General features: G+C 49.8%; 7 protein-coding genes across 7 annotated transcripts; 5 read left to right on the top strand and 2 right to left on the bottom strand.

The window, feature by feature from the left end:
- Positions 1-376: 376 nt before the first annotated feature.
- N7500_000360 (uncharacterized protein) lies at positions 377-1,843 on the top strand (the record flags this gene model as incomplete). The annotated part of the gene is made up of 1 exon (XM_056671506.1): positions 377-1,843. One exon carries the CDS (start codon positions 377-379, stop codon positions 1,841-1,843), a length of 1,467 nt encoding a protein of 488 aa, XP_056537079.1.
- Positions 1,844-2,564: 721 nt separating this feature from the next.
- N7500_000359 (putative pre-mRNA splicing factor) lies at positions 2,565-3,044 on the top strand (the record flags this gene model as incomplete). Its single annotated transcript, XM_056671505.1, has 1 exon — positions 2,565-3,044. The coding sequence occupies one exon, from the start codon at positions 2,565-2,567 to the stop codon at positions 3,042-3,044; it is 480 nt and encodes a 159-aa protein (XP_056537078.1).
- A 465-nt stretch (positions 3,045-3,509) lies between these two features.
- On the top strand, positions 3,510-5,939 carry N7500_000358 (uncharacterized protein; the record flags this gene model as incomplete). The annotated part of the gene is made up of 1 exon (XM_056671504.1): positions 3,510-5,939. One exon carries the CDS (start codon positions 3,510-3,512, stop codon positions 5,937-5,939), a length of 2,430 nt encoding a protein of 809 aa, XP_056537077.1.
- A 2,370-nt stretch (positions 5,940-8,309) lies between these two features.
- On the top strand, positions 8,310-16,482 carry N7500_000357 (mycocerosic acid synthase; the record flags this gene model as incomplete). The annotated part of the gene is made up of 11 exons (XM_056671503.1): positions 8,310-8,775; positions 8,825-8,892; positions 8,943-9,130; positions 9,174-9,296; positions 9,350-9,515; positions 9,567-9,809; positions 9,857-10,698; positions 10,760-14,859; positions 14,907-15,568; positions 15,629-16,195; positions 16,249-16,482. 11 exons carry the CDS (start codon positions 8,310-8,312, stop codon positions 16,480-16,482), a joined length of 7,659 nt encoding a protein of 2,552 aa, XP_056537076.1.
- A 3,770-nt stretch (positions 16,483-20,252) lies between these two features.
- Positions 20,253-21,539, top strand: gprC (the record flags this gene model as incomplete). The annotated part of the gene is made up of 1 exon (XM_056671502.1): positions 20,253-21,539. One exon carries the CDS (start codon positions 20,253-20,255, stop codon positions 21,537-21,539), a length of 1,287 nt encoding a protein of 428 aa, XP_056537075.1.
- A 527-nt stretch (positions 21,540-22,066) lies between these two features.
- N7500_000355 (GNAT family N-acetyltransferase) lies at positions 22,067-22,564 on the bottom strand (the record flags this gene model as incomplete). Its single annotated transcript, XM_056671501.1, has 1 exon — positions 22,067-22,564. One exon carries the CDS (start codon positions 22,562-22,564, stop codon positions 22,067-22,069), a length of 498 nt encoding a protein of 165 aa, XP_056537074.1.
- Positions 22,565-22,983: 419 nt separating this feature from the next.
- Positions 22,984-24,307, bottom strand: N7500_000354 (uncharacterized protein; the record flags this gene model as incomplete). Its single annotated transcript, XM_056671500.1, has 4 exons — positions 22,984-23,401; positions 23,456-23,703; positions 23,761-23,789; positions 23,863-24,307. 4 exons carry the CDS (start codon positions 24,305-24,307, stop codon positions 22,984-22,986), a joined length of 1,140 nt encoding a protein of 379 aa, XP_056537073.1.
- Between the last annotated feature and the right edge of the window lie 1,448 nt (positions 24,308-25,755).

Genomic DNA, 25,755 nt, shown 5'->3' with positions numbered 1-25,755 from the left:
CCTTAAAGAGTCTGCATTGACGTTAAAAGTTCGTCTGAACTTGCCTCTAGCTTAATTTTGATTTCCTGGCTTCATTGACACGACATCGCGTCACCTTATCAAGTTTACACGTGAATTGACCACCCCCGCGTCAAAGGGAGCTCGAAAGCTTTCCTCGCGACTTTCTCGAGAGCATCAGGCATTTGACTCGCGAAGGAGACTTAAAGGTACCCTTTTTGCTCTTTTTCTATCTTTTAGCTTGCATTAACCAGATATTTTCCATCCAAACAGTTCACATCTAACAAACTAATCCCCCCCGATATGTCTACAAACCTTTTGAACTTCCCCAACTTCCTACCCTAGACAAGCTGCCATCTATTGTGACATCAGCAATACAATGGCGCGTCTCAGTAACATCTCGGTTGTTGTTCCTTTGCCTTCCTTCGACATCGACCCACTCAAGACTTTTGATGAAGACTTCTTTGACCGTGCTGTTGACAACATCTTGTCTGAGGAAGCTAGCATCGAGGAATCCCGGGACGAGATGATGGATGGGGATATCGGCATATCGAGTCCATTTGGGTATGACGGCACGTCTGACTCTTCCAAGCTCGACGTTCGTCGAAGCCGACGGACCGAAACCAAGTCGCCGCATTCTTCTACTACCTCGACCTCCTCCTCGCCTACAACCAACACGGCAAAGAACCCGAAGTCTAGAAGATCTTCTAGCACAAGGAAGAATGTAACGATGGAGAATCTCGACGGTGACAATGAAGCTTTTGTGGGCCTTGAAGACATCACACAGCCCCGGCATGAGAGGGACATCGTGGAACTTGAGTCGTATCCCATTCATGAGGCGGACAAAAACCTTCTAGAACCGACAGGGTCCCCTGGAGTTTCAATTGATGACAATGAAATGACAGCCGAAGAAAAAATCTTTGTTTCAGTGGATCCAGAGAAGCAGATGGAGGTGATGAAGTTCATTGTCTCACATTCTTTCATGACCGAGCAGGTCCAACCTGTTCAACGTTCCGCCAGGCGGAGATTCACTGGTCAAGTGCGCGAGGTTGCTTTGGAGGCTGGGATGAACGACACATCCATCGATGCTTTGATTGACCACGTTCGAAACACATTCCTTGAGGACCGTGAGATTGCGCCAGCTAAATATGCCGGCTCTGCATTTGGGGATGAAGTAGATGGAGAGGCAGAAACACGCCGAAAGCGACGCAAGAGCAGCACAGACCACGGCGAAGACAAAGAGCACAAGAAGAGCAAGAGGCGTCACTCGGATAAGCCAAGACGTCACAGCCACGATGCTCTGCAGCATGATGAGCCAGCCGAAGTAGTGGAAGCGCATGTCCCTGCAGGTGTCTCTACTAAAGGGCGGGATACTATCTACGCTCATTTGAATGAACAAAAACATAAGGAGAACACGCCGGACCTACCCATACTGTCCGCGGACATTATCGGGGGTAGCCCTAGCCCACACGAGGACCCGACCGAATCTCCGTCCCATGAGGAGCTCACTTCTCAGAATCCGGAGCCTGAAAAGCCGGTCGACACTAAGCCATTGAAACGTCGTGAGCCAGGCAACAAAACACAAAGAGAAAAGAATAGGCGCAAGCGTGAACGGAGAAGAGAACGGAACAAACATCGAAACCTCTCGGTTGAGCAGAGAAAATCCCAAGATGATGCCATTCATAGTGCAGAGAAACAAGCTGAAGTTGACTCCATTGATGGAAAGGACCGAATTCCGCCTTCCACTCCCCAGCAAACCTCTTTCGAGGGCTTCGATGGAAGCAGACGAAGCTCCAGTCATCCCTCGCTACCCGCCGATCCAACTCTGTGGGACACGGATTTTTGATGACCAGTGATTTGCCAGGTGTGACTCCAAGTGATGAGGTTCAGTCTAAGTATTTTTTAGGGGCCGGCAACCCCAAAGTCGGCTCGAAAAGGAAGCGGGAAATGGCTTGCTCGCCGAACAAGTTGTCTATTCTCGCCGAAACCCGACAGATGTTGAACGATCTCAATCTACCCTCGGACTTTTTATCATCAGATTCTTCCTTGAGTGATGTGCCGAGTGATTTCGATTCTGATTCAGATTGGAATGATCTGTGTGATGCCCCTTCGCATATTGATGTCACGCTATCACCCCCGAAGAGCCCCTGTCTTGTATCCCAATCCATAACCCCTAGCCCTGACCCTGAAACTCCTGTGAAAGTCACCTCTTTCGTTAACCCGGAACCCATCAAAACCCCTCAAGCCAAACCACTGAAGCACTCCCCTTATTTCCCCCGTGTGCTAGTTGATCCTGAATCTTGCCTCCCGTTTCCACCTATTAATGCGCCTTCTTTTGGACTCATTCAGGAACAGCTTGCACATGACCCCTTTCGTTTACTCATTGCAACCATATTTCTCAATCGAACCCGCGGCGGCGTTGCTCTACCGATCTTGTTCAAGGTTTTCGAACGATATCCTACAATTGAGGCAATGGCAGAAGCAGACTTAGCGGAATTTGTCTCAATGATAAATTGCTTGGGCTTCCAAAATCAACGCGCCAGGAAATGCATCACACTAGCACAAACATGGCTATCAGACCCCCGAACAAAAGCAAGAGATACCGCAAGCTCCACTACCCACGAAACATGGACGGTCGAAACGTTGGTCGTGAGGAATGCATTGATGAAGAAGATTTGCGAGTCGCGTGGGAGATTGCACATCTACCCGGAGTTGGAGCATATTCCCTCGATAGCTGGAGGATCTTTTGTCGCGATGAGCTACGGGGGACAGCCTCTGACTGGAAAGGGACGGGTGCGACAGAGGTCGGATTCGTGCCTGAATGGAAGTGCGTTCTACCACATGACAAAGAGCTACGTGCCTATCTTACATGGATGTGGCTGAAGGAAGGATGGATTTGGGATTACAACACAGGTGATTTGACCCTTGCGAGTGATAAGATGATGAGAGCGGCTCAGAGTGGAGGGGTGGCTCATGAAGAAGAGGGGAGTTGGGTACTAGAGACCTCCCCTGTCAAGGCTGTGAATGGATTACATGAATCAGATTGATTCTTAGTGTTGATGTACATGATAACTTGCAATATCAGAATTCTAACCCAACTACTATGTAAATGATAAGAATATAGAGTTGCCTCAGGCTGTAGAATTTTGCCGTGTTCCCCCAGAAAAGTCAGCTGAGAGAAGGCGACTCTTGATATATATCTCGGGATTTTAGGCTTCCACGCAGCAACGTCAGTTAAAGAGCGGGGCCCAAGATCGTTCACCGCATAATCACCGTAGTGCATTTCTTTTTACTTCCATTTCATGCGTCGTACCTGAATGAGCTTTTCTTTTTCCTTACTTTTCATCCCTTTTCCCCACGGAATGCCGGAGTTGGTTCCCCTTAAGCGACCAGTCACGACTTGAATTAAGCGCCAGGATAATTGGAGACAAAAATAGGACCACATTCCCCTCCGTGCGAGTTTAGCCAGGTAACCGACGACTGATCCTTTTACGGATCTACAACCATTCGTCATGTTTCCTGTTAGACTAAACCGCGACGATAGGAAGTCCAAGGCCAAAACAAACAAAACAAACAGAAAGACCTCAACCAAGGACCCAGAGGATCCTACCACGGCTCGTTCATCCACTTCCCGAAGGTCCTCCATGCCTGGACTTGATAGATCGGAGGCCTCGTTCCTCGAGTCGAGATCTAGCCTACCGTATCCTACTTTCTCGAAAGCTCACAGCAGAGAAGGCGTTCGAAAACCGAATATCCCCACGCCGGACCCGACCGATTTGACAAATGACGACAGGAAGAGTCATGAGAATCACCATGCGCCTCCTAGTCCACCCCTAACCGGGCTCGACCAAGAGTCAAGGAAGGGCAGTATCGTGAATGAGGATGAGAAGGAGACAGACAAACCCAAAAAACCAAGTATCAAAATCAGAGCCTCAGTCAACAGGTCATCGTCGAGTCTCCGGTCGAAACGGGATGATAGCACCAAGTCCAAGTCCAGTAAGACGTCGCGAACGGAGACAGAGACCCCCTCAAAATCCAGAACAACCAAGGATGAGAGTGAGCCTTTACCTCGGTCATCGAGCTCCAGGTCCAAGACGAAGGTGCCCGATGACAGGAAACTGCCCAAACGGTCAAGTCGCTCGACGATGTCTGCCTCACAGTCGAACATCACGCTCCGTGAGACCGGCGCAGAGTCAGCTAACGGATCTGATGCGACGTCTATTGCCCCCAACCAGCAGCATTCAGTGCCACGAAAACCCATGACCCCGCCTACGAAACCTCCTTCTCGCACCCAGAACCGATCGGCCATGTCCCATCACCGCATGAATAGCGAAGAATCGATCGATTTTGTAAAACCAGCGAATCCGCATTCGTTCGGTGCACCCCCGCCGCCTCCACCTCCGCCCGAAATGCCCGCTACGATCCCTCGAGTCGATTACTTACTGAAAAATGGTGGTCTGGAAACAAAGGTCTCGAGAGCACTGCTGGCTAGTCTCGGACAGAAGGATCCATTATCGCAAGGACAGCCTCACTCCCGGGCTATCGCTGGCAAAATCTTCGATCCATATAACCGTTTACTGGACGACTACCAAAAAGTTATGAATAAGAATGGATCTCTTGCTGTTGCGACGGGCTACCGGTCAGTTGCCCGGCGTTTGTTGGATCGTCTCGAAGCGGTGTTCGCGCGCGACATCTCTTCCGAGCCATGTAACTGCCAGATATGCGACCAAGCGGACATAGACGACCAACCGGATGGAGTGAGCTGGGGCGAGGTTCTAGAGCTCGTTTCTGGCCGTAGGGAGCTTCCCATGTGGCCTCCCTTCACTATGGCACCAACGGCCGTGGATACGGGTGCACCAGGCGACGAGCACATTCCGATGCAGAAGCTTGATGTTGATGTCCCCGAAGAGTACCGCGCCCACTTCATACGGCAGTCTCGAAAGACAAAGGTCGCTGTCGACAAATGGCTCTCTGAGCAGAATGATCCAGGCACCAGCGCTCCTAATGAGGTTGACGACGAGACGTTGACCTTTGCCATGCTCACGCACCTTGAACCTCACCAGCGCTCATTGTTCTGCTCTTTGCTCGGCATCAACTCTTCAACTCCTGTCCCGCGATCCGACGACGAAAAACCTCGATCAAAGCCCTCGGCGCTCATCTCGTCGGCCTCAGCCATCCAGCGACTTTACCGACTGTCCTCTCTCCCTCGTGACCCAGAAACTGCTATGTACATGCTGAATAACCCCACTCTCCACCATGTTCTTGCCACGCTTTCCGCCATCAGTGATGACGAGTGGGAAATACTCATCTCTGGCCGCTTTGATGGATTCCTCCGCAGCGGCGCAGAAGACAGCCCCGCCGCGAATGCCGCTGGGTCTCGCTACGCCAGTCGCTCCACCACACCCTTAGGCGGCAGTATCTCCCGAGGACCAACACCAAACTACATGGACGGCAGCTTCCGACCTTCGAGCCAAGTGAACGGACCCACCTGTCCCGCCACATTCGGTGGACCGATCGCTCTAGACGAGGAAACCGAAATAGCCGCGTTGGCAGAGGTCGAACGTGACATTTTCCTCGGGATGGAAGCCCTGGAAGACGCCTTTGAAGCCCTCCACTGCAAAGCTGAAGCTGTGCGGCGCGCTTTGCGCGAACGCGGTGCCGGCTTGTCGGTTGCAAACCAAAGCCGCCGCGGCTCATTCGTCGAAGCGCGCCTTGGCACACCCTTCTCAGGCGTCGGTGCATGGGAAAGTGGCGGCGAAGACGACTTCCTCGATGACGATCGATCTCTTGCGCCCGATGACTCGGCGAGTAACATCAGCTCGAACCGGCGTCGTCGACCCAAGAGACGCACGGAGCGACGCACACCCGCGCCTGTCGAGGAAGAAGACGAGGAAGATGACGGTCTTGGTCGTCGAGATACGCGGAACTCGAGGCGCAGATAGATCGGCACCAGGGTGGAATGGAATAGGTTCTATTCTTCTGGACCTACATGCAGTGTTGAAATCTTTCGAGAACTGTCTGGATAGCATGGGATATGGATATAACTGTTGCTGTTGCAATGGGCTTGACGAACTCATGATACCCGCTTTACTTTGTTGCCTTGGGGGTTTTTTTTTCTTTTTTGCTTGCGCTTTTGCTTCATTTTTCCGCGCTTCGCCTGCTGGCTCTCCACACTTTTTGTATTTTGTTTTCTCATGATTGATGAATGCTATGAGCTTCCCCTGACCTAACGCCGGCCGTTCACTCGCGCTATGATACAAGTTTGATTCAGTATCTCTCAGCGGTTGAATTGTTAGTACTGTGCAATATCAGATAACTGGATCTACGTATTCCAATAATTACTTTTTCTTATCACCAACTCTCGGCCGCCTCCAGAGTCTCTTTCAATGTCGCCCCAGCTAACCCGTATAAAGACGAGTGGTAATAGGGTGAACCTCGCCTGGCGAACACATGGTGAAAGCATCTACACAAAACAAAATGATATATTGACGAGGGCGTCCCTCTTAGACTGAATATCGTGTCGATCATCACTGCCAAGCATGCCAGCTACGCCATAGCCGCAATGGAAGCAGGGCAAGTGTTTTCGCTGACTAGCCCCTGGCAGCAACCGTAGCGGACGCACCGCGCGTTATGGTAACAGCACGACATACGAATCGCAAGCTCGTGATCGGCTATATCCTCCGACACCGTTCCAGCTGGGTGGTAATCATCCACCAGGCTTTACAACTTGGCCCGTCATATTGATGCAGATAAACCAGAATCGGCACTCCAGCGGTGTTTCCCGAGATATCTATAAGCCTGTACTTCCGGATGTGAGGAGTCCCGTGATTGACTATGGCGTGCACTACATCGATGTTAGGCTTCAATTCACAAATAGGAGCCTGTGTAAGTGCGTGCCAGGCGACATAGTCTTAGCGAGGACCTAACGTCCGACGAACAGGTAGACTATGGCTATGTCCAAATCCATTATGGGGATGGGTCGGTTGGCTGGTATGAAGCTGGATGGGGTCCGGTGATGTTGCGGATGGTGTATACTATCAAAGACGTGATAGAATCCACGTGGGTGGGCTTCGATGGCTATGGATGAGAATGAGTAGAATACTGGTAATATCAGTGGTTCGGCTAGGACGGATAGTCATACAAAATTTTCGGGGTAACGCGTGAGCACTGTGGTTGATAGATGCACGCATAATAGAATGATATCCATAGAGGGCGAGCCGAGTCATTAAGAGCCTTTTTTGTGCTTGTGAACAGCAGTTTCTGCTTGATGCCACTCGAGAAGATGAAGATCTCACGCAGCATATGGCAGACTGTGTTCAATTGCTTCCCGTTATCCTTGGGGTGGATCGGACTTAGGGCCAGAAGCGTGCAACTGCTGTGTTATGACGCTTCAAGTTCCTAGAATGGCTAGGAAGACATTTTCAAACAAGATGCTGTATATAGTTTTTAAGCAGTTAATAATAAAGTTCGGATAAAATCCGGTAATAACAAGGCGTCGGCTGCATGTTACGACCGAAAGGTGCTCGAGGATGTTGTATGCGTCAATCTCAGCCAGTCATCGTGGCGTCTAGAGAGTTAGGACAATGCGAAACTAATTTCCAAAGAAACTCACGCAACACGAGCTCTTGAAGGTGCCGGAAAGTGCTATGATCTTCAAAACCAACATTTCTCAGTATTGGTTAGAGGTGTTAGATGATCAAAACGAGATCTCGGAGTCAGTAGTGTGTCCTTTTCTTCCACGCTACTGGTAAATCAAGTATTTCAGGTAACACTGGGCACTGAATTATGCTATATTCACGCCCTGGTCTGGCCCAGCACAAGACATAGGATAGAAGTCCTTGCTAATGATCAAATTGTCTTCATCAAACTCGCTTTGGTGGACGTATATCAATACCCTGGCATGTCAGCAATGGTAGAGAGTACCTCTGGCCACTATGAACCTGCGTAAATGGTTCACAATACATCGTAGTTATGGCACTGTGTAGGACGCGGTGCTGATCTAGCCACCAAGGTACCCCAACATATCAATGTATACCCCAAAAGTATATGTTAAACCTTAATAGCTATACAGCATCGCAGTACGGGGGGCTTGCCAGAAACAAGGTTCCGCGCGTAGTTCACCGAGTTAGGACGGGAAGTCCAGCTCAATCGTGGGGGGTAATGTCCTGCAAAAATCCTAGCTAAGAAGTACTGCATAGGATGCCAACGCATATAAACACCATACATTTTCGTCGAGTTGGCACTGGGATAGTCTTGGTAACGCATTCTGTTCTCTTAAGTCTCATCTTCTGATTGCCTTTTACTTTCAAGCCATGTATCCAAGACCAGCTCCTGTAGCCATCGTCGGCGTCGGCTGTAGGCTCCCTGGAGGGGCCAACAATCTGGACAGACTATGGAAGCTCCTCTCAGAGGGCCGCAGCGGGTGGACAGAAATACCGACGGATCGATGGGCTGCGGAGGAGTGGTTTGATGCATACCCTGATGCAAAACAATCTATGATCACTAAGCACGGATTCTTCCTAGAAGACGATATCTCGCAGTTTGATGCCAAGTTTTTTGGGATTTCGAGCTCCGAGGCGCACGCAATGGATCCTCAGCAACGTCTGTTCCTAATGACGACGTACGAGGCATTGGAAGATGCCGGCATTCCCGTCGAGACATTGAGAGGCTCGAATACCGGTGTCTTTGCTAGCATATTTGAGAGAAGTTACGACAGGATGGGACACAAGGACCTGTCCACTATTAGCAATACGCATATGAACGGGACAGGGGAAGCAAGTAAGTTCAAGAAGCCCGCCAGATTGTCATATTGCTCACACAGTTGAAGTCCTCTCGAACAGAATCTCGTACTGTTTTGACCTGAAAGGACCATCTATGACTATTGATACTGGCTGCGTAAGAAGGTATTGTAACGCTGTGAGAAACGCAACACTAACGGCGTATAGTCCGGAAGTCTGGTGGCCCTTCATCAAGCATGCCACAGTCTCATGCTGGGCGAGTCAGATCTTGCCCTGGTTGGTGGCTCGCAACTTGTTATCCACCCTGATGCTCTTTCCATCAGTGAGTTGGTTTCCTATGCACTTAGACCCCCTTTCCAGTTTGCGCTTTGGACAGACTTTGAAAATGATTCAGAGTATGTAGTTAGCCGCATGTGCTGATGTTGACATATTGAGCAGCATGGGCATGCTCAACCCAGATGGCAAGTCTTATGCCTTTGACTCGCGAGGCGAAGGTTATGGACGCGGCGAGGGCGTAGCCACGGTTGTTCTTAAGCGTTTGGACCGCGCAATCGAGGATGGGTAAGATGGTGCAAGATCGCGCACGGTATGTCTTTTGTTGACAAGTAGAGCAGGGACCGAGTGCATGCCGTCATTGCAAACTCTGGTACAAACCAAGACGGAAAGACTTCCGGCCTCAACACTCCCAGTGGCGACGCCCAGGCTGCTTTGTCTTCGCGTGTATACCGAGAGGCTGCATTGAACCCTGCAGACACATCGTTCGTCGAGGCTCACGGCACCGTATGTATAATGTACGGTAAAATGGATCTGGGCTGACAGGACTCTGAATAGGGAACTCAAGTAGGCGACCGAGAAGAGATCGCATCTATCTCGAAGGTCTTTTGTGAGGGTATTGCCAGGACCGACGACCTCTACGTCGGCTCCATCAAACCAAACATCGGGCACCTCGAGGCTACCTCCGGCATTGCCGGCCTGCTCAAATGTATTCTTGTGCTGAAGCATCGCCTCATCCCCCAGAACTTGAATTTCATCCAGCCAAAGCCATCCCTGAAGCTCCACGAGAGAAATATCAAGGTTCGCCTGCTATGTTGGCCCCAAGTGTCTGAGCTAATGTCTATCAGATACCGACAGAACTTACGAAGCTCCCAGTGCCCCGTCATGGTGGGCCGGTGCGGGTGTCTCTCAACTCTTTTGGCTACGGGGGGACCAATTGCCATATTATTCTCGAGGCTGCCGACACTAATGAGAAAGTGAATGTAACTGGTATCAACAAAAGGACTGCTAATGGAGCCGATACGACTCACAAGAATAGGATGAAAAACGAGCTTTTGGGTAACAGGCGGGCCTCCTTGTTGAACAACACAACATCACAATGTCCGGAGTTGATTGTTCTCAGTGCATCGACTGAGAAAGCGCTGCTATCGCGCGCCGGAGACATTCGCCTCTGGATCAACTCTCACCAGATAGCGCCACAAACTCTGCACAACCTGTCATACACGCTCGGAGTCCACAGATCGGCTCTTCCATACAGAAAAGCCATTGTCGCATCGACAACTGAGGAACTTGTGGCTGAGCTGGAAGCACTAGAGCTCCAGAAGAGAACCGTGTCAATTGCCCCTGTCACGTTTGTATTCTCCGGGCAAGGAGCACAGTGGCATGCAATGGGTTTGGAACTTATCCACTCCTCGCATGTTTTCCAACTATCAATATCAGCCTTAGAAGATGTGCTGCGCCGGCAAGGCTGCCCGTGGAGTCTCTTGGAGGAGCTTTCAAAGTCGTCTGAGCATTCCCGGATCAGCGAGGCAGAGATAGCACAGCCTGCAACCACCGCCATTCAGATTGCACTTGTGGATCTTCTCGAAAGCTTCTCGATACGGCCAAGTCAAGTCGTGGGTCACAGTTCCGGTGAAATTGCTGCCGCCTATGCAGCTGGTGCCCTGAGTCGTGAGAGTGCGATTATCATGTAAGCAAGACATTTATGTATATGGCGCAGTCTTTCGCTAATCATCAACAGAGCTTACCAGCGGGGGGGTGTTTTCCGCCAAAGCTAAAAGGATGGCTGGTGTCCCTGGCTCCATGATGGCGGTTAGCATGGACGAGACCGAAGCGATGCTGTACCTCGAAAGGATTTCGCGCGGGGCGGCCGTTGTAGCATGCGTGAACAGCCCATTGAGTCAGACCCTGTCAGGAGACGAAACCGCCATTGATGACCTCAAGGAAATGTTTGATAAGGAGGGCATATACGCCCGGAAACTGAGGGTTGACACGGCTTATCACTCACACCACATGCAGTGTGTGGCGCAAGACTATCAAGACGCCCTCGGCAGTATCGAGCCCTCTGGACTGAGGGACGGCGTGATCTTCTACTCCAGCGTCACAGGTGCCATCAAGTCAGCTGGCTTTGCTTCCGACTATTGGGCGTCCAACCTGGTGTCGCAAGTCAAGTTCAGTCAGGCCTTGACTCAGCTACAAAATGACCAGATCCAGCACGATGCCAGCATAGACATGAGCGTCTTTATAGAAATCGGCCCACACTCCGCCCTTGCAGGCCCTTCTCGCCAAACTCTCTCACAGGATGGTGCTGGGCAATTCAGATTTGAGTACTTGTCTGCTCTACGACGCAATGCCAATGCTACACAGTCTATACTGGCGCTCGTTGGCAGAGTCTTCGAGCTTGGTCTTGAGGTCGACATAACTGCGGTGCTCACAATGTCCGACAAAACAAAACCAGAGATCATCAGAGACTTGAAACTATATCCCTGGGACCTTGCACCGTTCTGGCGCGAGTCGAGGCTCAGTAAGGCCCACCGCTTTCGTCAGTTCCCACATCACGATCTCCTTGGCCTGTTCGACCCAGCCAGCACGATTCATGAACCGCGCTGGAGGTATTTTATCAACTTAGACAGCCTTCCCTGGCTCCGAGGCCATATAGTTGAGGGATTCACACTATATCCTGGTGCAGGCTATCTGACAATGGCCATGGAGGCAATGAAGCAGCTTGTGCAGATGAGAGGCCTGCAAACCCCCATTGCCAAGTTTGTCCTCCGCAACGTGGCGATACCCAAGGCCATTGTCCTTAGCGAGCCGGATGACAGCAGCTCCGGGGAGGTGGAAGTCCAACTGAGCATGTCAGCCGCGAACCAGTACGAAGGCAGCCGCTGGCAGTCATTCCGGATCAGGTCATACAACGCTGACGGGTCATGGAGCGAGCATTGCTTCGGTGAGATCGCGGTCGAGCACGAGACGGATGAACATGACGAGGTTGAGGGGACGAGGGAGGAGGAACTGCGCCGAGAAGAGGCCAGGCAATTCCTAGCAACTTCCCAGCAAATCTGCGACACAGAGATGACAAAGTCGGAGTTCTACGACTTTGCAAGATTGACAGGAAACGAATTTAGCGGTGCTTTTACTCCCATCATTGCAGCCAGGTACGGCAAAAGCCGGGGTGTGTTCGAAGTCTGCACACCAGAAATTGCTTCTTTGATGCCATACCAGTCCTTCAGGGCTCATGTTATTCATCCAACTACCCTAGACGCTACCCAACAGATCAATGCAGTCCTTTTCAAGAAATTTGTCACCAATGGCGCATGTGTTCCAACGAGGATCCCGTTGTTGGAAATTAACACCAGCCTCTCTACCACGACAGGGAACATCCTGACTGGAGCCATGCAGATCCAAGCTGACGGCCCGAAAGCGTCCAGGGGAGAGGGTTGGGTGTTCCAGAAGGATGTGGATGGCCATCTCAGCCCGGTTATTCGACTTATTGTCCATTTGAGAGCCATTGGTGAGACTCGCGAGGAAGACGAGCCGAATGTCGTTCAGGATACCGTAAATCGATTCGAGTGGAACCTTGACGCCGACTTTATGACAGGAAGTTCATTCCGCAAGGTTCTCTCGTCTACCCTAGGATTAGAAGAAACTACCACACACGGATTCGACGGAACTAAGGTGTCCATTGAGGAGTCAGACAAGGAATATCTTCTTACGGATCAGGCCTCGTCCATTTGGGTTCGCGATGCCGTGCGATATGTAGAGGAAAGCAACGCTGGCATAGTGACGCTTCAGCAAGCCAAATTCTTTGGCTGGATGAAGAGGTGGTTATCCTCGGACTATTGCCGTCATATCACATCAGGCTTGACTCCGGAAGAAGAGAAAAGCGTTTTACAAAGAATCGAGTCTTCTGATACCTCAGCCCAGCTGCAACTCCTTGCCCGCGTCGGGAAGGCTCTCCCTCGCATCTTGACTGGCGATGCTGAGCCTTTGGACGTCATGCTGGAAGGGAACCTCCTATCAAGGTACTACGAGAGTGGTGTTCTCGTTGGCCCCTATGAAGCCGCAGTGGCATACCTGAAGGTTCTTACCTTTAAAAGCCCGCGCCTTCGCGTTCTTGAGGTCGGTGCTGGGACCGGAGGCTGCACCAAATGGCTCTTTCGCGGTCTTTCTGGCCAGAACGGCGCCGTTGGCCTCCCTATCGAGAAGTACACATTTACGGACATATCCAGCGGATTCTTCGAGCACGCGCGCCAGACATTTGCTAAATGGGAAGAGGTCATGGAGTTCCGGACGCTAGACGTAGACGCGGATCCCATCGAGCAGGGCTTCGACCCCGGGTCCTATGACGTTGTGGTTGCTGCCAACGTGTTACACGCGACGAGGAACATTGATGTGACGATTAGCCGCGTACGAAAGTTGCTTAAGCCGGGGGGTAGCCTAGTCCTGGTTGAAATAGAGCCGAGAAGTACGGTGTTCAGTCTCGTTGGTGGCTCACTGACCGGATGGTGGACCCCCGAGGATGATTTCAGAGTCGACGGTCCGCTGCTGTTCCGCAACCAGTGGCAGGATGTTCTGAAAAGGAACGGATTTGGGGGAATCGACATATCTTGGGAATGCATGATGGTAGCCAAAGCTGATCCCTTGCCAAGGAACGGGACACTTTCCAGGCACAACATCGTTTTGATCAGAGATGGCGTTGACAAACATGCGGCAAAGGCGGCGGCGGAATTTGCCTCCCGCAATATTGATACCAAAGAGTGCCTGTGGGGACAAGTCAAAGCCCAGGAAGAGAGCCTCTATGTTATCTTCGACCATGCGGAGAAACGGCTTCTCCTTGACCCCCCTCCCGAATTATTTGAGGCCATCAAAGCCCTCTTGAGCGCAAGATGTCGAGTCCTATGGGTTCTTCTCCAAGGAAACGCTAACCCCGCTGCCTTGGCCTACAAGGGACTGGTCAACGCCTGGATCCGTGTTCTCCGGCGGGAGAGCAACAGCACTGGCCTCGTCAGCCTTGATATCCGCCAACCCGCTCAAAGCCCGGAGATGACGGCTCGGGTCATCGCCAACGTGGCATGGAGGCGCTTCTGGCCAGGCACAGACGATGCGCCGTCTTTGGAGCCAGAGTTTGCCTGGGAGGACAACCGCGTTCTGATCCCCCGTATCAAGGCGGATACCGAATTCATGCGGTGGGCCCGACGCGGTACGTGGCTGGGAGCTTCGGATGAGACAGAGTCAGTTCCCTATCAGGGAGACCGAGTGCTCAAGGCTGAGGTTAGGATACCAGGAGTACTTAATTCGCTGCGCTTCGTTGACGATGATTTGTCGGTTCCTCTTAGGCCATCTCACATAGAGGTCAAGACCGAGGCCCACGGTCTCAATTACAAAGATGTCGGCCTCGCCCTTGGTCAGAGGGGTCCCGGCGCCCACATGGCCGGCGAGTTTGCCGGCGTCGTGACGGCTGTGGGCGGAGATATGTATGATTTGTACCAGGTAGGCGATCGCGTCATGGGTTTCGGCTCACAGCCATTCAGCAACGTGTCGCGTATCCATGGATACCAGGCTCACAAAACGCCCACTTCGATGTCCACAACGGTCGCGGCATCAATTCCGCACGCCTACGTGACGGCATATCACTGCATCATCGAGACAGGCCGCCTCGAGAAGAGCCAGTCAGTTCTGATCCACGCCGCGTCTGGGGGCGTGGGCCAGGCGGCCATTCAGCTCGCCCAGCATATCGGAGCGACCGTTTTCTGCACAGTGAGCACGGCTGCGAAGCGAAAGCTGGTTACGAACGAATACGGCATCCCGGAAAGTCACATCTTCTCCAGCCGGGCCAGGTCACTCAAGGGGGGTATCATGCGACTTACCCAAGGTGAGGGAGTGGATCTGGTGCTCAAGGAGAGGCCCTCAGGGACAGTCTCGACTGCGTCAAGTCCGGGGGAACATTCATTGAGCTGGGGAAAGGTGAGATGCAACAAGACTCCCAGCTGAGCATGGCTGCATTTGACAGGTTGATAACGTTCCACACCTTTGATCTGGAAACACTGTCAGCGCAAAAACCCGGGCGCGTCCATCGAATTTTGAGCGACATCATCAGCCTCCTTGAGTCCAGTGTATTGCGTCCCATACACCCTATCACTATCTACCCCATTCATAAAATTGAGGATGCATTTCACTTTCTAGGTTCGAGGAAGCATACCGGCAAGGTTGTCCTCCAGGCCTTTCCTGCGTCCACGGTCAAGTGCTCACCTTCCAAGCCCAAGCCGCTACAGGCACGTAAGGATGGTACCTATGTTGTGGCCGGGGGTCTCGGCGATCTGACCTCGCGGGTCTGTGTATTTCTGGCCTCTCGAGGCGCCGGGCACGTGGTGGTTTTATCCCGGCGCGCTCTCGACGAGGAGATGAAACAAAAGTACATGGCTGCGGTCAGGGAACACGGGGCTGAGCTTCACATCCTTCAGTGCGACATCACGGGCGAAGAGAGCATGAAGCGCGCTGCGTCGTACTGCACCAGGCTGCCCTCTGTCAGGGGTGTGGTTAATGGCGCTCTGGTACTTAGTGTAAGTCATCAATTGCTTGAGCATTTCAGTTTGATACCATACTCTAACATCTCAGCATAGGACCGGACATTTGCCCAGATGACCATCGACCAGTGGAAGCTACCACTTCAGCCTAAAGTCTTCGGGACCCTCAATCTTGACAAGTTCTTTGCTTCGCGTAATTTAGCCTTCTTTCTGACTCTCTCCTCGGTCGTAGCTGTCGTTGGCAGGGCTGGTCAGTCAAACTACGCCGCCGGAAATGGGTTTCAGGACGCCTTTGCTCTGGCGCACTCTGCTCACCCTCACACGCACTATCTCTCTGTCAACGTGGGTGCCGTCTCGGTTGAGGCGCACGGGGCCACTAGAGAGGCACAAGGCAACATGTCCATCGGAGGAATGAGGGCGTCTCTCCGGCAAAATAGTGTTATGGACATCTCAATTGATGATTTCATCGCTCATATCGAGTATGCCATGACCAGCGACATGCATCAAACAATCCAGGGTGTGACATACCAGTCCATGTTGGACGCCAACGACAAGCACCTTCTTGAGAATCCCGTCTTCAGTCAGCTGATTCATTCCGAGACAAAGAAAGCTGCGGGGCCTAAAGAGTCTGACAAGATTGACTTGAAAGGGGCTCTGGGTAGCGTGAAAACAAGGGGGAGGCCGAACAGCTGATACGGGACGCCACGCTGACCAAGTTCGCCGTCTTCCTTGACCGGCCGATCGACGAGATCAGGGTTGATCAGCCCCTTGCTAACATTGGCCTCGACTCCCTTGTCAGCATCGAGTTAAAGAATTGGATGGTGCGCACGTTCCAAGTAAACCTCCAAACATCGGAACTGGGCGGCGCTGCTAGCATTTTCTCGCTGGCAGCGATGCTGACCTCACGATCCAAGGCAATCCCCGGCCATGTCCGGCATTCTCAGCTGTAGGAGGCCACCACTCTGGCAGAGAATGTTCCTAGCTTCTACCGGTGGAGGGTGAGCAAGGACCTAGATAGGCATCCCCTTGTGGAGCTCAACGAGCTAGCTAACGACCTCTTCAACAACACCAGTCATTTTTCCCCGCACGCGTGGAGGGTATGTGATATGATGAGTCGCGATAGCACCGGAGGGAGAAGTGTTTACGGCAGGGTCATAAAACGTTTGTTGCTGATTGGAAGATTGTACATGTATACGACGTGAGTACGACGCTGTTTGGACGTCAGGGGTCAATGATGCCTGGTAAATTGATGCCTGATTGGTATATCGATTTCGCCTAGATTAGCAAAAAGACTAGAAATACACTCACATCGCAAAATGTACCATCCCCGATTAGTATTCTGCTGGCAGATCGAGGGAACATCAATCAATAATATCTAGGCTTAATGGGCGGTATACCATGATTGGAAGGCGGTATTTATTGAGGCGTTGGATCTTCCCACACCATATTTGGTAAGTAGAGTACTCGAGTTCCACCGCCGACACAGCTCTTTTCGCCTGGAGTGAACGCAATGCAATATAACACATCGACGTAATGTTGGGAAATGTGTCCAAGTAATGTTGTCGATGGTGGCTCGGTACCTCAGGCGTCACGCCCTTATCAGTTGATAGGTCGAGTTTGAGGATGAATCAGAATCAACTCTCTCCCTCCTCTCTTCTCTCACATGTTCCTGCTGTTAGGTTGTGGAGACCGTGAATCTTCCTTAAGAACCAGGATCTACGAATGAGCACGAAGGGGCGGAGTTGCAGTGCCTCATCGAGAGGATTTTCCTTTCTTGTGACCCTCCATGACGGTTTGACCTTTGATGCAAGTAGCCCACAGATCTATTCAGGTGACCCCGACCCATTAGGCATATGCCATGGATTCAAAGAGTAACATCCATATCTAAGACGTAGAAAAACAATTATGTTGTATGTGTCCATCACATGGCACGCGGGCCAGGGGCTAGATGTCGTCGAGTCGTATCACTAGACGGGCCCATAATCTACTCCATGCCTACCGTCACGGTGGCAAACCTTCCTATGAAGTCCATAAGAAGCCCGTTAACGTAGATCAATGACCTTTCCGGCTGCAGAATCCGGAAATCCACAGGCATGATCACACGCTATTGATTGCGAAACCGTCAGGGTATGATCGAGATATCATAGGGAAAATCAACCACGCTGTATCGATAGGGTAAAACTGTAACTTGCTCTTCATTGATGTCTTCACACCAACAGGGAACTTGACCCGTCAGTCCAATCTTCGACTATGACGTCCTAAATTTATATATATCTGTCCACGACCTAGGACAGATATCTAGCGGCGAGTAGGCGATTTTCACCAGAGGGGAGTTTGTCTATTGATAGCTTGATTGGGGATGTATTGCGCACGAGAAAATTGATATTTTAAGAGTTTGTGTTTCATTCAGATGTGAACATGATCGGTTAGAAGGACTGCCGTTCAAGGTCGTGTCTTGCAAGCTGCCGTTCCTGCTTTAGGCATCGGGAAGGGAAACTAAGCCAAGTATCCAAGGCACGCTGGATAGTAAAGTCTCTTTTATCATAGTGTCAGGAGAAACTCAGATAAAAAAAAGATGGTCAAGGGGCATATACTTGATATCCGTTTTACCCTATGGGCCACCGGCAGAACTCGATTTTACCTGTGAAAAAGGTTCATGGTGTCGTATAAGCTTTTGTCTTATTCTAGTATATGCAAATCATTCAAAATACAAGTCTTGGGCTACTTGGCCTACGCACAAAGTGGACGTGCTTCGTGACTGGAAATTTGATCGGCAACAAGCGGGGCGAGAAGGACAAGCGAATGAGACATGGCGTTTATAAGCTGAAAATCAGGTACCCATAATCCGAGGAAAATATATACAGCATGGCTGTCCAAAATATTTAGGTAATTTTGTTTAGCGTTCGGGTACCTGACAGGTTGACAGGCTGAGCTGTCAACCGGACTTTAGAATATAAACTCGGCTATTCCCGATTTACCCCTAACACACATCTGAGACACTCCAAAATTCCCTCAATACATTGTGGGTTTTCTGGTGGATATCCTCTGACTCGGGACGGAGATTCCTTTCCAGTGGGCCATAGCCAATTCGACGATCGCTGCGGCTCTAAACCATAGTATTCGTAATCATCCTGTGGGCAAGTTGAGCTTGTTCATCCCATCCACTATGGGAAACCTCTAGTTCACGCTAGGCGAGAATCATACCGAATCAATATAAGGAGCATTTCTCCGGACACCTCCCGGTTAAATGTACTGTTGAAAAGGGGCCAGATAGAGACCCGGCCGCGTGACCTCGGATTTTCTCTGCAGATGCCTTGACACCATAACCCGTATGAAGATTAATACCAGGACGATCGCCGTATAAATTTTAAAGGGGAAAGAGTCGCCCCGTTGACTCCATTAAAAATCAACGATTCACTGGTGACTGGAGACTTGGAGGCGGATCGAAGCTTAAGCCGGCCCAATGGTATGGCCAAGAGGTCAAATATCCGCCAATGTCCACAAAATGCCCACTATTGCTAAATAATCCTTTTGTTTAATATCTTAACCTTCACCTCCGAATTCCCGACCTCGTGCGGGGTGGACTTCACATGAAATTCCCAGGGTCCCCCGGACTGACCCCCTGTCGCCCACATTCTCTTTTGTGTTGTCTTTTATTGATTTGATGATATCGACCCAATGTAGTGTCGATCAAACGTATATAATGAAGGTATCGCGTCAGTTTAGACAAGAGCCTGCTGGGCTTGAAAGGACAATGCCAAGTTTCCAAGACCACGAAGGACAAAGCACACACTTGTCCCAATTTACCCCCCACCAATGTTCCAGAAGCCTTGCCCCTGCAGCGAACTCAGGGCGCTAGCAATCCGAGCCCCGGTAAATGAGCCAATGTGTGCTTTGGCCCTCAGACGGAGATCCCGGAGCCCGAGGGCTCTGGATGGGTTTTGCGCCCTCTTAGTGGTTCTGAAAATTGGGGAGACTTTGTTTTCGTATGCAACCCCGTTTCCAGCCGGCACAGACCCTTCTTTAGTGTGTACTCTTGGAGGCTAGATGGTTCGGCTTGCCCGTGTAGTGGGCTGGTATGGAGTCAGCCAACCAAGGCAAGATAATGAAACATCTGATTCGACGTCTCGTGGCAACGTGTACCTCATTACCCACTTAGGGATATGGCTAGAGAGGCTAAAGCGGAGTACAATATACGTTGTATACAGGGATCGATAACTCTGGACCGTGGAGTATTATGGAGATCGCATTCCTTCTCTCGGGTGTCCATAATTCCCATGATTCCACTCTTCAATAAAAATTGTCGTGGATTACCTTGCCATTGATGCACCGAAAAGGTTCAATAGGCTCGACTCTCATTCTTCTGTGCTTGCCGATCCAATTTTGAGTTCAATCAGTCCAAGTAGTGTGGCTGTTGCTTCTTTCTATCTCGTTACATCTTGCATTCAATTTTTACATCTATTGCTTCTTTCCCTCCTGGAGCTGTTCTTTGGCTTTAATCACTGGCAGCGCATGGGGTAGCCTCAGTGTTACCGCATTTGGCTTCTCATTTCTTTGTTGGCATTCTACTTGGCCTTGTATATCTCTAGTTATTGCCCAACCTCGATCGGACTCTGGACAGTGACCCCAAGAACACCACCTTACAGCCTTCAGTTCCACCATCTTTCGAACATAGAATGATAGCAGGCGCCTGGAAGTGAAAGCAACAGGCATTCTCACCATGACTTCACTCATTCTTATGGGCCTAATGCCCAGAAACAATGAGCATTCATTAGCGGCTCGATTAACCAGCTCCGCGGAACTTGATATCGACCCTCTTCCACAGTCGCATCGACGAGGCTTAATAGCAATCTCAATCATGGCACTCCTTTCTCTCATCGCAACATCAATGCTCCTTGGTTTCATCACGTATCGCCTTGTTTTCTGGCGTGGCAGCTATACACGATATATCGGTTACAACCAGTACATTATTCTTATTTACAACCTTGTTCTGGCGGATTTTCTGCAATCGCTTGCATTCATCATTTGTCTGCGTTGGATTTTGGAGAATAAAATTGAGTCTGGCACCGCCGCATGCTTTCTCCAAGGGTTGTGGCTGCAGATCGGAGACCCCGGGAGTGGGCTTTTCGTGCTCGCCATCGCCTTCCACACATTTCTTTTGGTTGTCTGGGGACGCAAAATGTCCTACAGGTTCTTTGTCTGCTTTGTTGTCGGTGTCTGGATCTTTGTGGCGTTGATTGTTGTGATCCCAATAGCAATGCACGGCCCCGACATCTTCGTGCCTTCCGGAGCCTGGTGCTGGATCAGCGAAGAATACGAAACTACCCGTCTATGGACTCATTACATTTGGATTTTCCTTGCCGAGTTCGGCACAGTCATTCTCTACGCCTTCATGTACTTCCAGCTGCGCCGACAGATCGCCGCGTCCGCCATCCTCGGAAATAACCAATTGGCGAGCCTTCAGCGCCTACGGCGCGTCGTTGGCTACATGACCATCTACCCGATCGTCTACATCATTCTGTCACTACCCCTTGCTGCAGGCCGCATGGCGACAGCCCACGGCACTGCGCCCAGCATCATATTTTTCTGCTGTGCCGGCGCCTTCATTACCAGTTCCGGGCTGGTCGATGTCATTCTGTACACGCTCACCCGCCGCAACTTGATCATCGACTCAGAACCCAGCCAAGACCGCTCCTATAACAAATTCAGCGATAGTAGGGGCAGACGAGGCGAGAACAATTTAACTACAATCACGGCCGAGCCTACGCGAAAACACGGCGGCACTTTCACTGAGGACGACCGCGACGGCTCAATGGATAATATTGTTTTGCCAAGCGCACACGGCCACGGCCAAGATCATGAAATGACACCGATCGGAAAGGTGTATCAAGAAACTACCATCGAGATCACCCACGAGCCTGCTTACCCTGATGAAGTATCGAGTGGGCACTCTAGCAAAGAGGACTTCGGCTCTAATCGGCCGCCTCGTACTAGATGGCGGAGATGAATTATCTCATACCACTTTGCCCTTTTACTTCCTTTTCACCGAACATATTTCACTGGTTACCATTTATGTTTTCCTTGCCATCTGATACCGTCGACACTCCTTTTTGCCACCATAATACGTACCTACGGCTTCTTCACGATGGTGTTACTTCCGCTTCCTGTCTCCTTTTTATGCTATCTTAGAGCTTCCTTTCTATCTCCCTCTGTACTCTCACCTCTGGCTCTCAATGTTCTTCCATGATGGAACCTTATATGTATATATCTTGAAAAAGGACGGGCTCATCTCATGTGAATCATGTGTATTGGCACGTGCTACTTATGTTCTCGAATCTGAATATCTATGACTGTATGTTGATTGAAGGTATTTCTACGTAATCTGTGAACTTCTAGTAATTCTATCTTAAGGGCATCGGTGGTAATTGTTAATCACTTTGCCGGAGATTTTAGCCCCTAAGCCGAACGGTGGGGCTCGACTCCAAGAATCCCCCTGTCAAGAAGCTGGTGAGGCTCAGCAGTCAACAGATGTCGTCATTCAGCAAGCTTCTTATAGAAATATACACGTTCAAACCCGTCTTCCGTTTTTCGTTCTGTTTCCGTGAACCCCAATTTCGGATAGTACGCAATATTCTCGAACATCTTCACATTGGTGAATAATGTCACACTGCGCAGCCCTTGCTTTTGGCCTTCCATTTCCGCATATTTGACCATATGATATCCATATCCCCGAGATTGCGCCTGTGGGTTGACGACCACGTTGTCAATCTTCAGCGATTTCATCTGCTTGTCCTTGTAGAAGCTGATTGAGCCAACGATCTGCTCATTGTCTCTGAGGACGAGGACTTCATGCGTGCGAATCGTCTCGTCCCAGTCTTCTGTCATAGGAGCTGGTGGCTTGCCAATCCGCTCAATATATTTTGAATAGGCGGCATCGACCATGGCTTTGATGGCGGGTATATCTTCGACTGTAGCTTTGCGAAGTGTGCGATTGCTGTCTGATGGAGACTCTGAACTGGGAATTGTTGGCATGGCTAATAGAGAACAGAAGACACAATGGATTGAAGTCTTGTGGGCAGGAAACTGCGCAAAGTGACGCGTGAGAGAGAAATATCGTCGCTCGCCTTGTGAATCAAAACTACCCCACACCCCCAAGCGACAATTATGGGGCCTTTTTCCCCGGCCAAGTTAGTATCATTTTATATATCAATCCAACTTGACAGGAATAAACAAAGTTCTATTTCAATTTTAAAAGTATGTTTCGGAGAAACAACGTTTTCAATGTGCCACAATTGATATCATTAATCGTATACTCCGACAACTTTCTATTGAACTAGTAAACTGTCAAATGAAAACGCACCGAGATATATTTTAATGTGTATCGCTGCATCTAGTATAGTTCGAATAGCTCGTACCCCCGTATAGTATAAATGACAGCACTAATCTATATTCTATCCAGGACCACTGGCACCTTTTCCATAGCGAACTGAGGTGACGGAGAAAAGTAAATTCCCCGATGCACATTCGACCATTGCTCGCACATATTGGATTTGCGCCTCGCTTAATGTTCTCATCCGCGATATCTGGCGAAGTTCATCCTGGAGCCGAGACTCGACGTCAAAGACCAGACACAAGGCGTGGTCCTTGGCGAGAGCGGATGACACCAATAAATTCTGTTGTAAATAGTCGACGGCGTTAAGTAGGAGGGCATCTTGAGTCACAGCCGCCCGCTTCTCCTTGTCGAAGGAAAAGAGATCATTGACAAGGATGTTATGGTCACTGACCAAGCCACTAAAATGACGAAGTGGATCTATCTCTTCCTGGCGCAGGTCCAGGTCATTGCCGAATCTTACCGCTGCTAAGATATGGCTTCGAAATGTCAATATAAGTCTGCATCGCAATAGGGATGTAAGAGAAACGTACTCCATGGCAATATCAATCGCGCGGTAATCGAGGTAGTCTCGCAAGTCCTTGAATTCATTCCTTTGCTGAGTACGAGTAAAGAAGATGAAATCTGCGAAAGTCTCTAGCACCGTTTGTGTCAAACCTCCTGGTATACCAAGCAGGTCTGATGTTAACTTAAACTTCAGGCATATTTCGTTCCTCGACAGGTCTTCAAGCCCTCGGCAAACCCGAAGGAGAGAATCAGTTATGTCGTCGACTACGGTAAACTCATGACTCATGTTAGTCACTGGACCTTCGCTCGATCGAAACATTCATCCGCTTACCGCTTCTTCGGGGAAGCATTCGACGACATCTGTTCGAGCCAGGTCAGATGATGGTATATCTCAATTTCATAGGGTGGGTTGTGTTCGCAATGACCAACTAACCGTCGTGTGTCCAAAGAAGGATCCACAATTTGCTTATAACTTCGACTCTCTCACAGGGGGCATTTGGTATCATGTAGGTCGCGGCATCGACCGCAGTCGAGACGATCAGGCTTTCCTTTGGTGTCAGCGGCTGCTCGCCAGCCGTCCGACAGTATCCTTCCGGCACCTTTTTGTCCAGCTGAATGCTGAGCGCTCGGACCTCTCGCATATATTGTTCACAGGATAGTTGAATCTCTTTCCAATACTTGCATTGCCGAGCGGCCGGGAATGATGATGGCCAGGGAAGATCCCATTCTGATGGTTGGATTATCACGCTATGTGAGGGATGGCCTTTCTTGTTGATGGCATCAGATTTTAGAAAGGCAAACTCGTCGCATTGTTTAGAGGCTGAGATGCCATAAGTAAGCCCTATTGGGATGTGCGAAAATGAGATGGGTTTGGCCATTTTGAGCTCAAAAAGACAATAAACCCAATAGTTGGTTCACTCTGGCCATTCAAAGCTGAGACTAAGAAAGGGAAAGAGCTTTTTTATATGTTTTATATACGATTTCAATGAGATATTAGATCCCAAGCATGGGAGCAAAGGTCATCATGTCGCCACCGGTAAGGCCTATGACTGTAAAGCACGTCGACACATTGGGGTCCATGGTAAACATCTCCCGTAGGTAGCTAACGTATTATATCCAAAAGAGAGGCAAATAAATGAAGATTCAAACCTTAAAGTGACGTTCTAACGTGCTGGAGTTTCAAAAGGGAAAGTTGTGCCAGAAGAAAACTATCTACTGCTTGCTTTTGAAGTAATGCCTTGATACGGTTTTTTGCGATTATTGGTAGGCTACATATGGCAATCCCTACTTGCAGCTGTGTGCAGGGCTACTTCTCGTCGATGTGCAAGGGATCAGTTATGATTGCAGAACCTAAAAAAAACTTCGATTGGCACAAATTGTGTAGCCTTCCTAATTTGGTTGCATAGCCTGGTAAAAGGGATAGTAGGTTAGCAAGTGGAATGCCATCAAATAGAAAGACTTTTATTGCCCATGTTTTTGTTGACAAGAAGGTACTTATTGTTCATCTACACAAGAAACTAGATAATGACAGAGAAGATGATGATATTCTCTATCTAGAAGCAAGACTGAGAGAGAGAAAGAAAGTAAGTATGAATAGGATACTAAGATCCTATTGATACTGCCAAACATAATGCTATATCATATATGCTTGATCTATATGCCTAGATGCCTATGGTATCCGACACCAGATCAGTTGGCTGTATAGATATATTCGTCTAATTTCGGGTTGGTCCGTAACTTCCTATCGTTACACAAAATTCAAATGACGTATCAGTGCTGTAGATAATGCTCCGATAGGTCTTATACAGATATTGAGTCCACGCGCAGATAATTAAACAAACTAGAGGTGTGTAGACCTAGCAGTGACCCTCTGGGTGGTCTATGACCTTGGGCCCTCCGAGGGTTCAGCGACCCACCAAGACCTGATATTTTATATAAATATACATAAAACATGGTTCATAAGCACAATGTTTCCTATTTAGGATAGGTTATGTATATATAATCTTTTTGATGGATCTATATAAGAGTATACAAATTATTAGGTGTAAGGCCTATTAACTGGGTAAGATACGAAGGCTTATGGATTGGGAGAGGGATTCAAAATGTATTCGTCTCAAGTGGTTAGACTAACTCTTGCCGAAGGAAACAGGATTTTGAGGATCTCTGGGTTCTTATGCTCTGGTGCCCCGCACGTACATGAGCCGAGTCCCGAGCCGATTACGAATCAACACCGCTTTGACCCTGGAATATTGATCACGTACTTAGATGGATGATTGATTATCAGAAGTAAAAGGACCTTTATCCTTCATAGTCTAAGATCCTGACT

This window comes from Penicillium coprophilum (assembly GCF_028826855.1).
Source record: "Penicillium coprophilum strain IBT 35676 chromosome Unknown utg000001l_segment0_segment0, whole genome shotgun sequence".
Lineage (NCBI taxonomy): Eukaryota > Fungi > Ascomycota > Eurotiomycetes > Eurotiales > Aspergillaceae > Penicillium > Penicillium coprophilum.
This window is presented reverse-complemented; position numbering and strand designations above follow the sequence as displayed.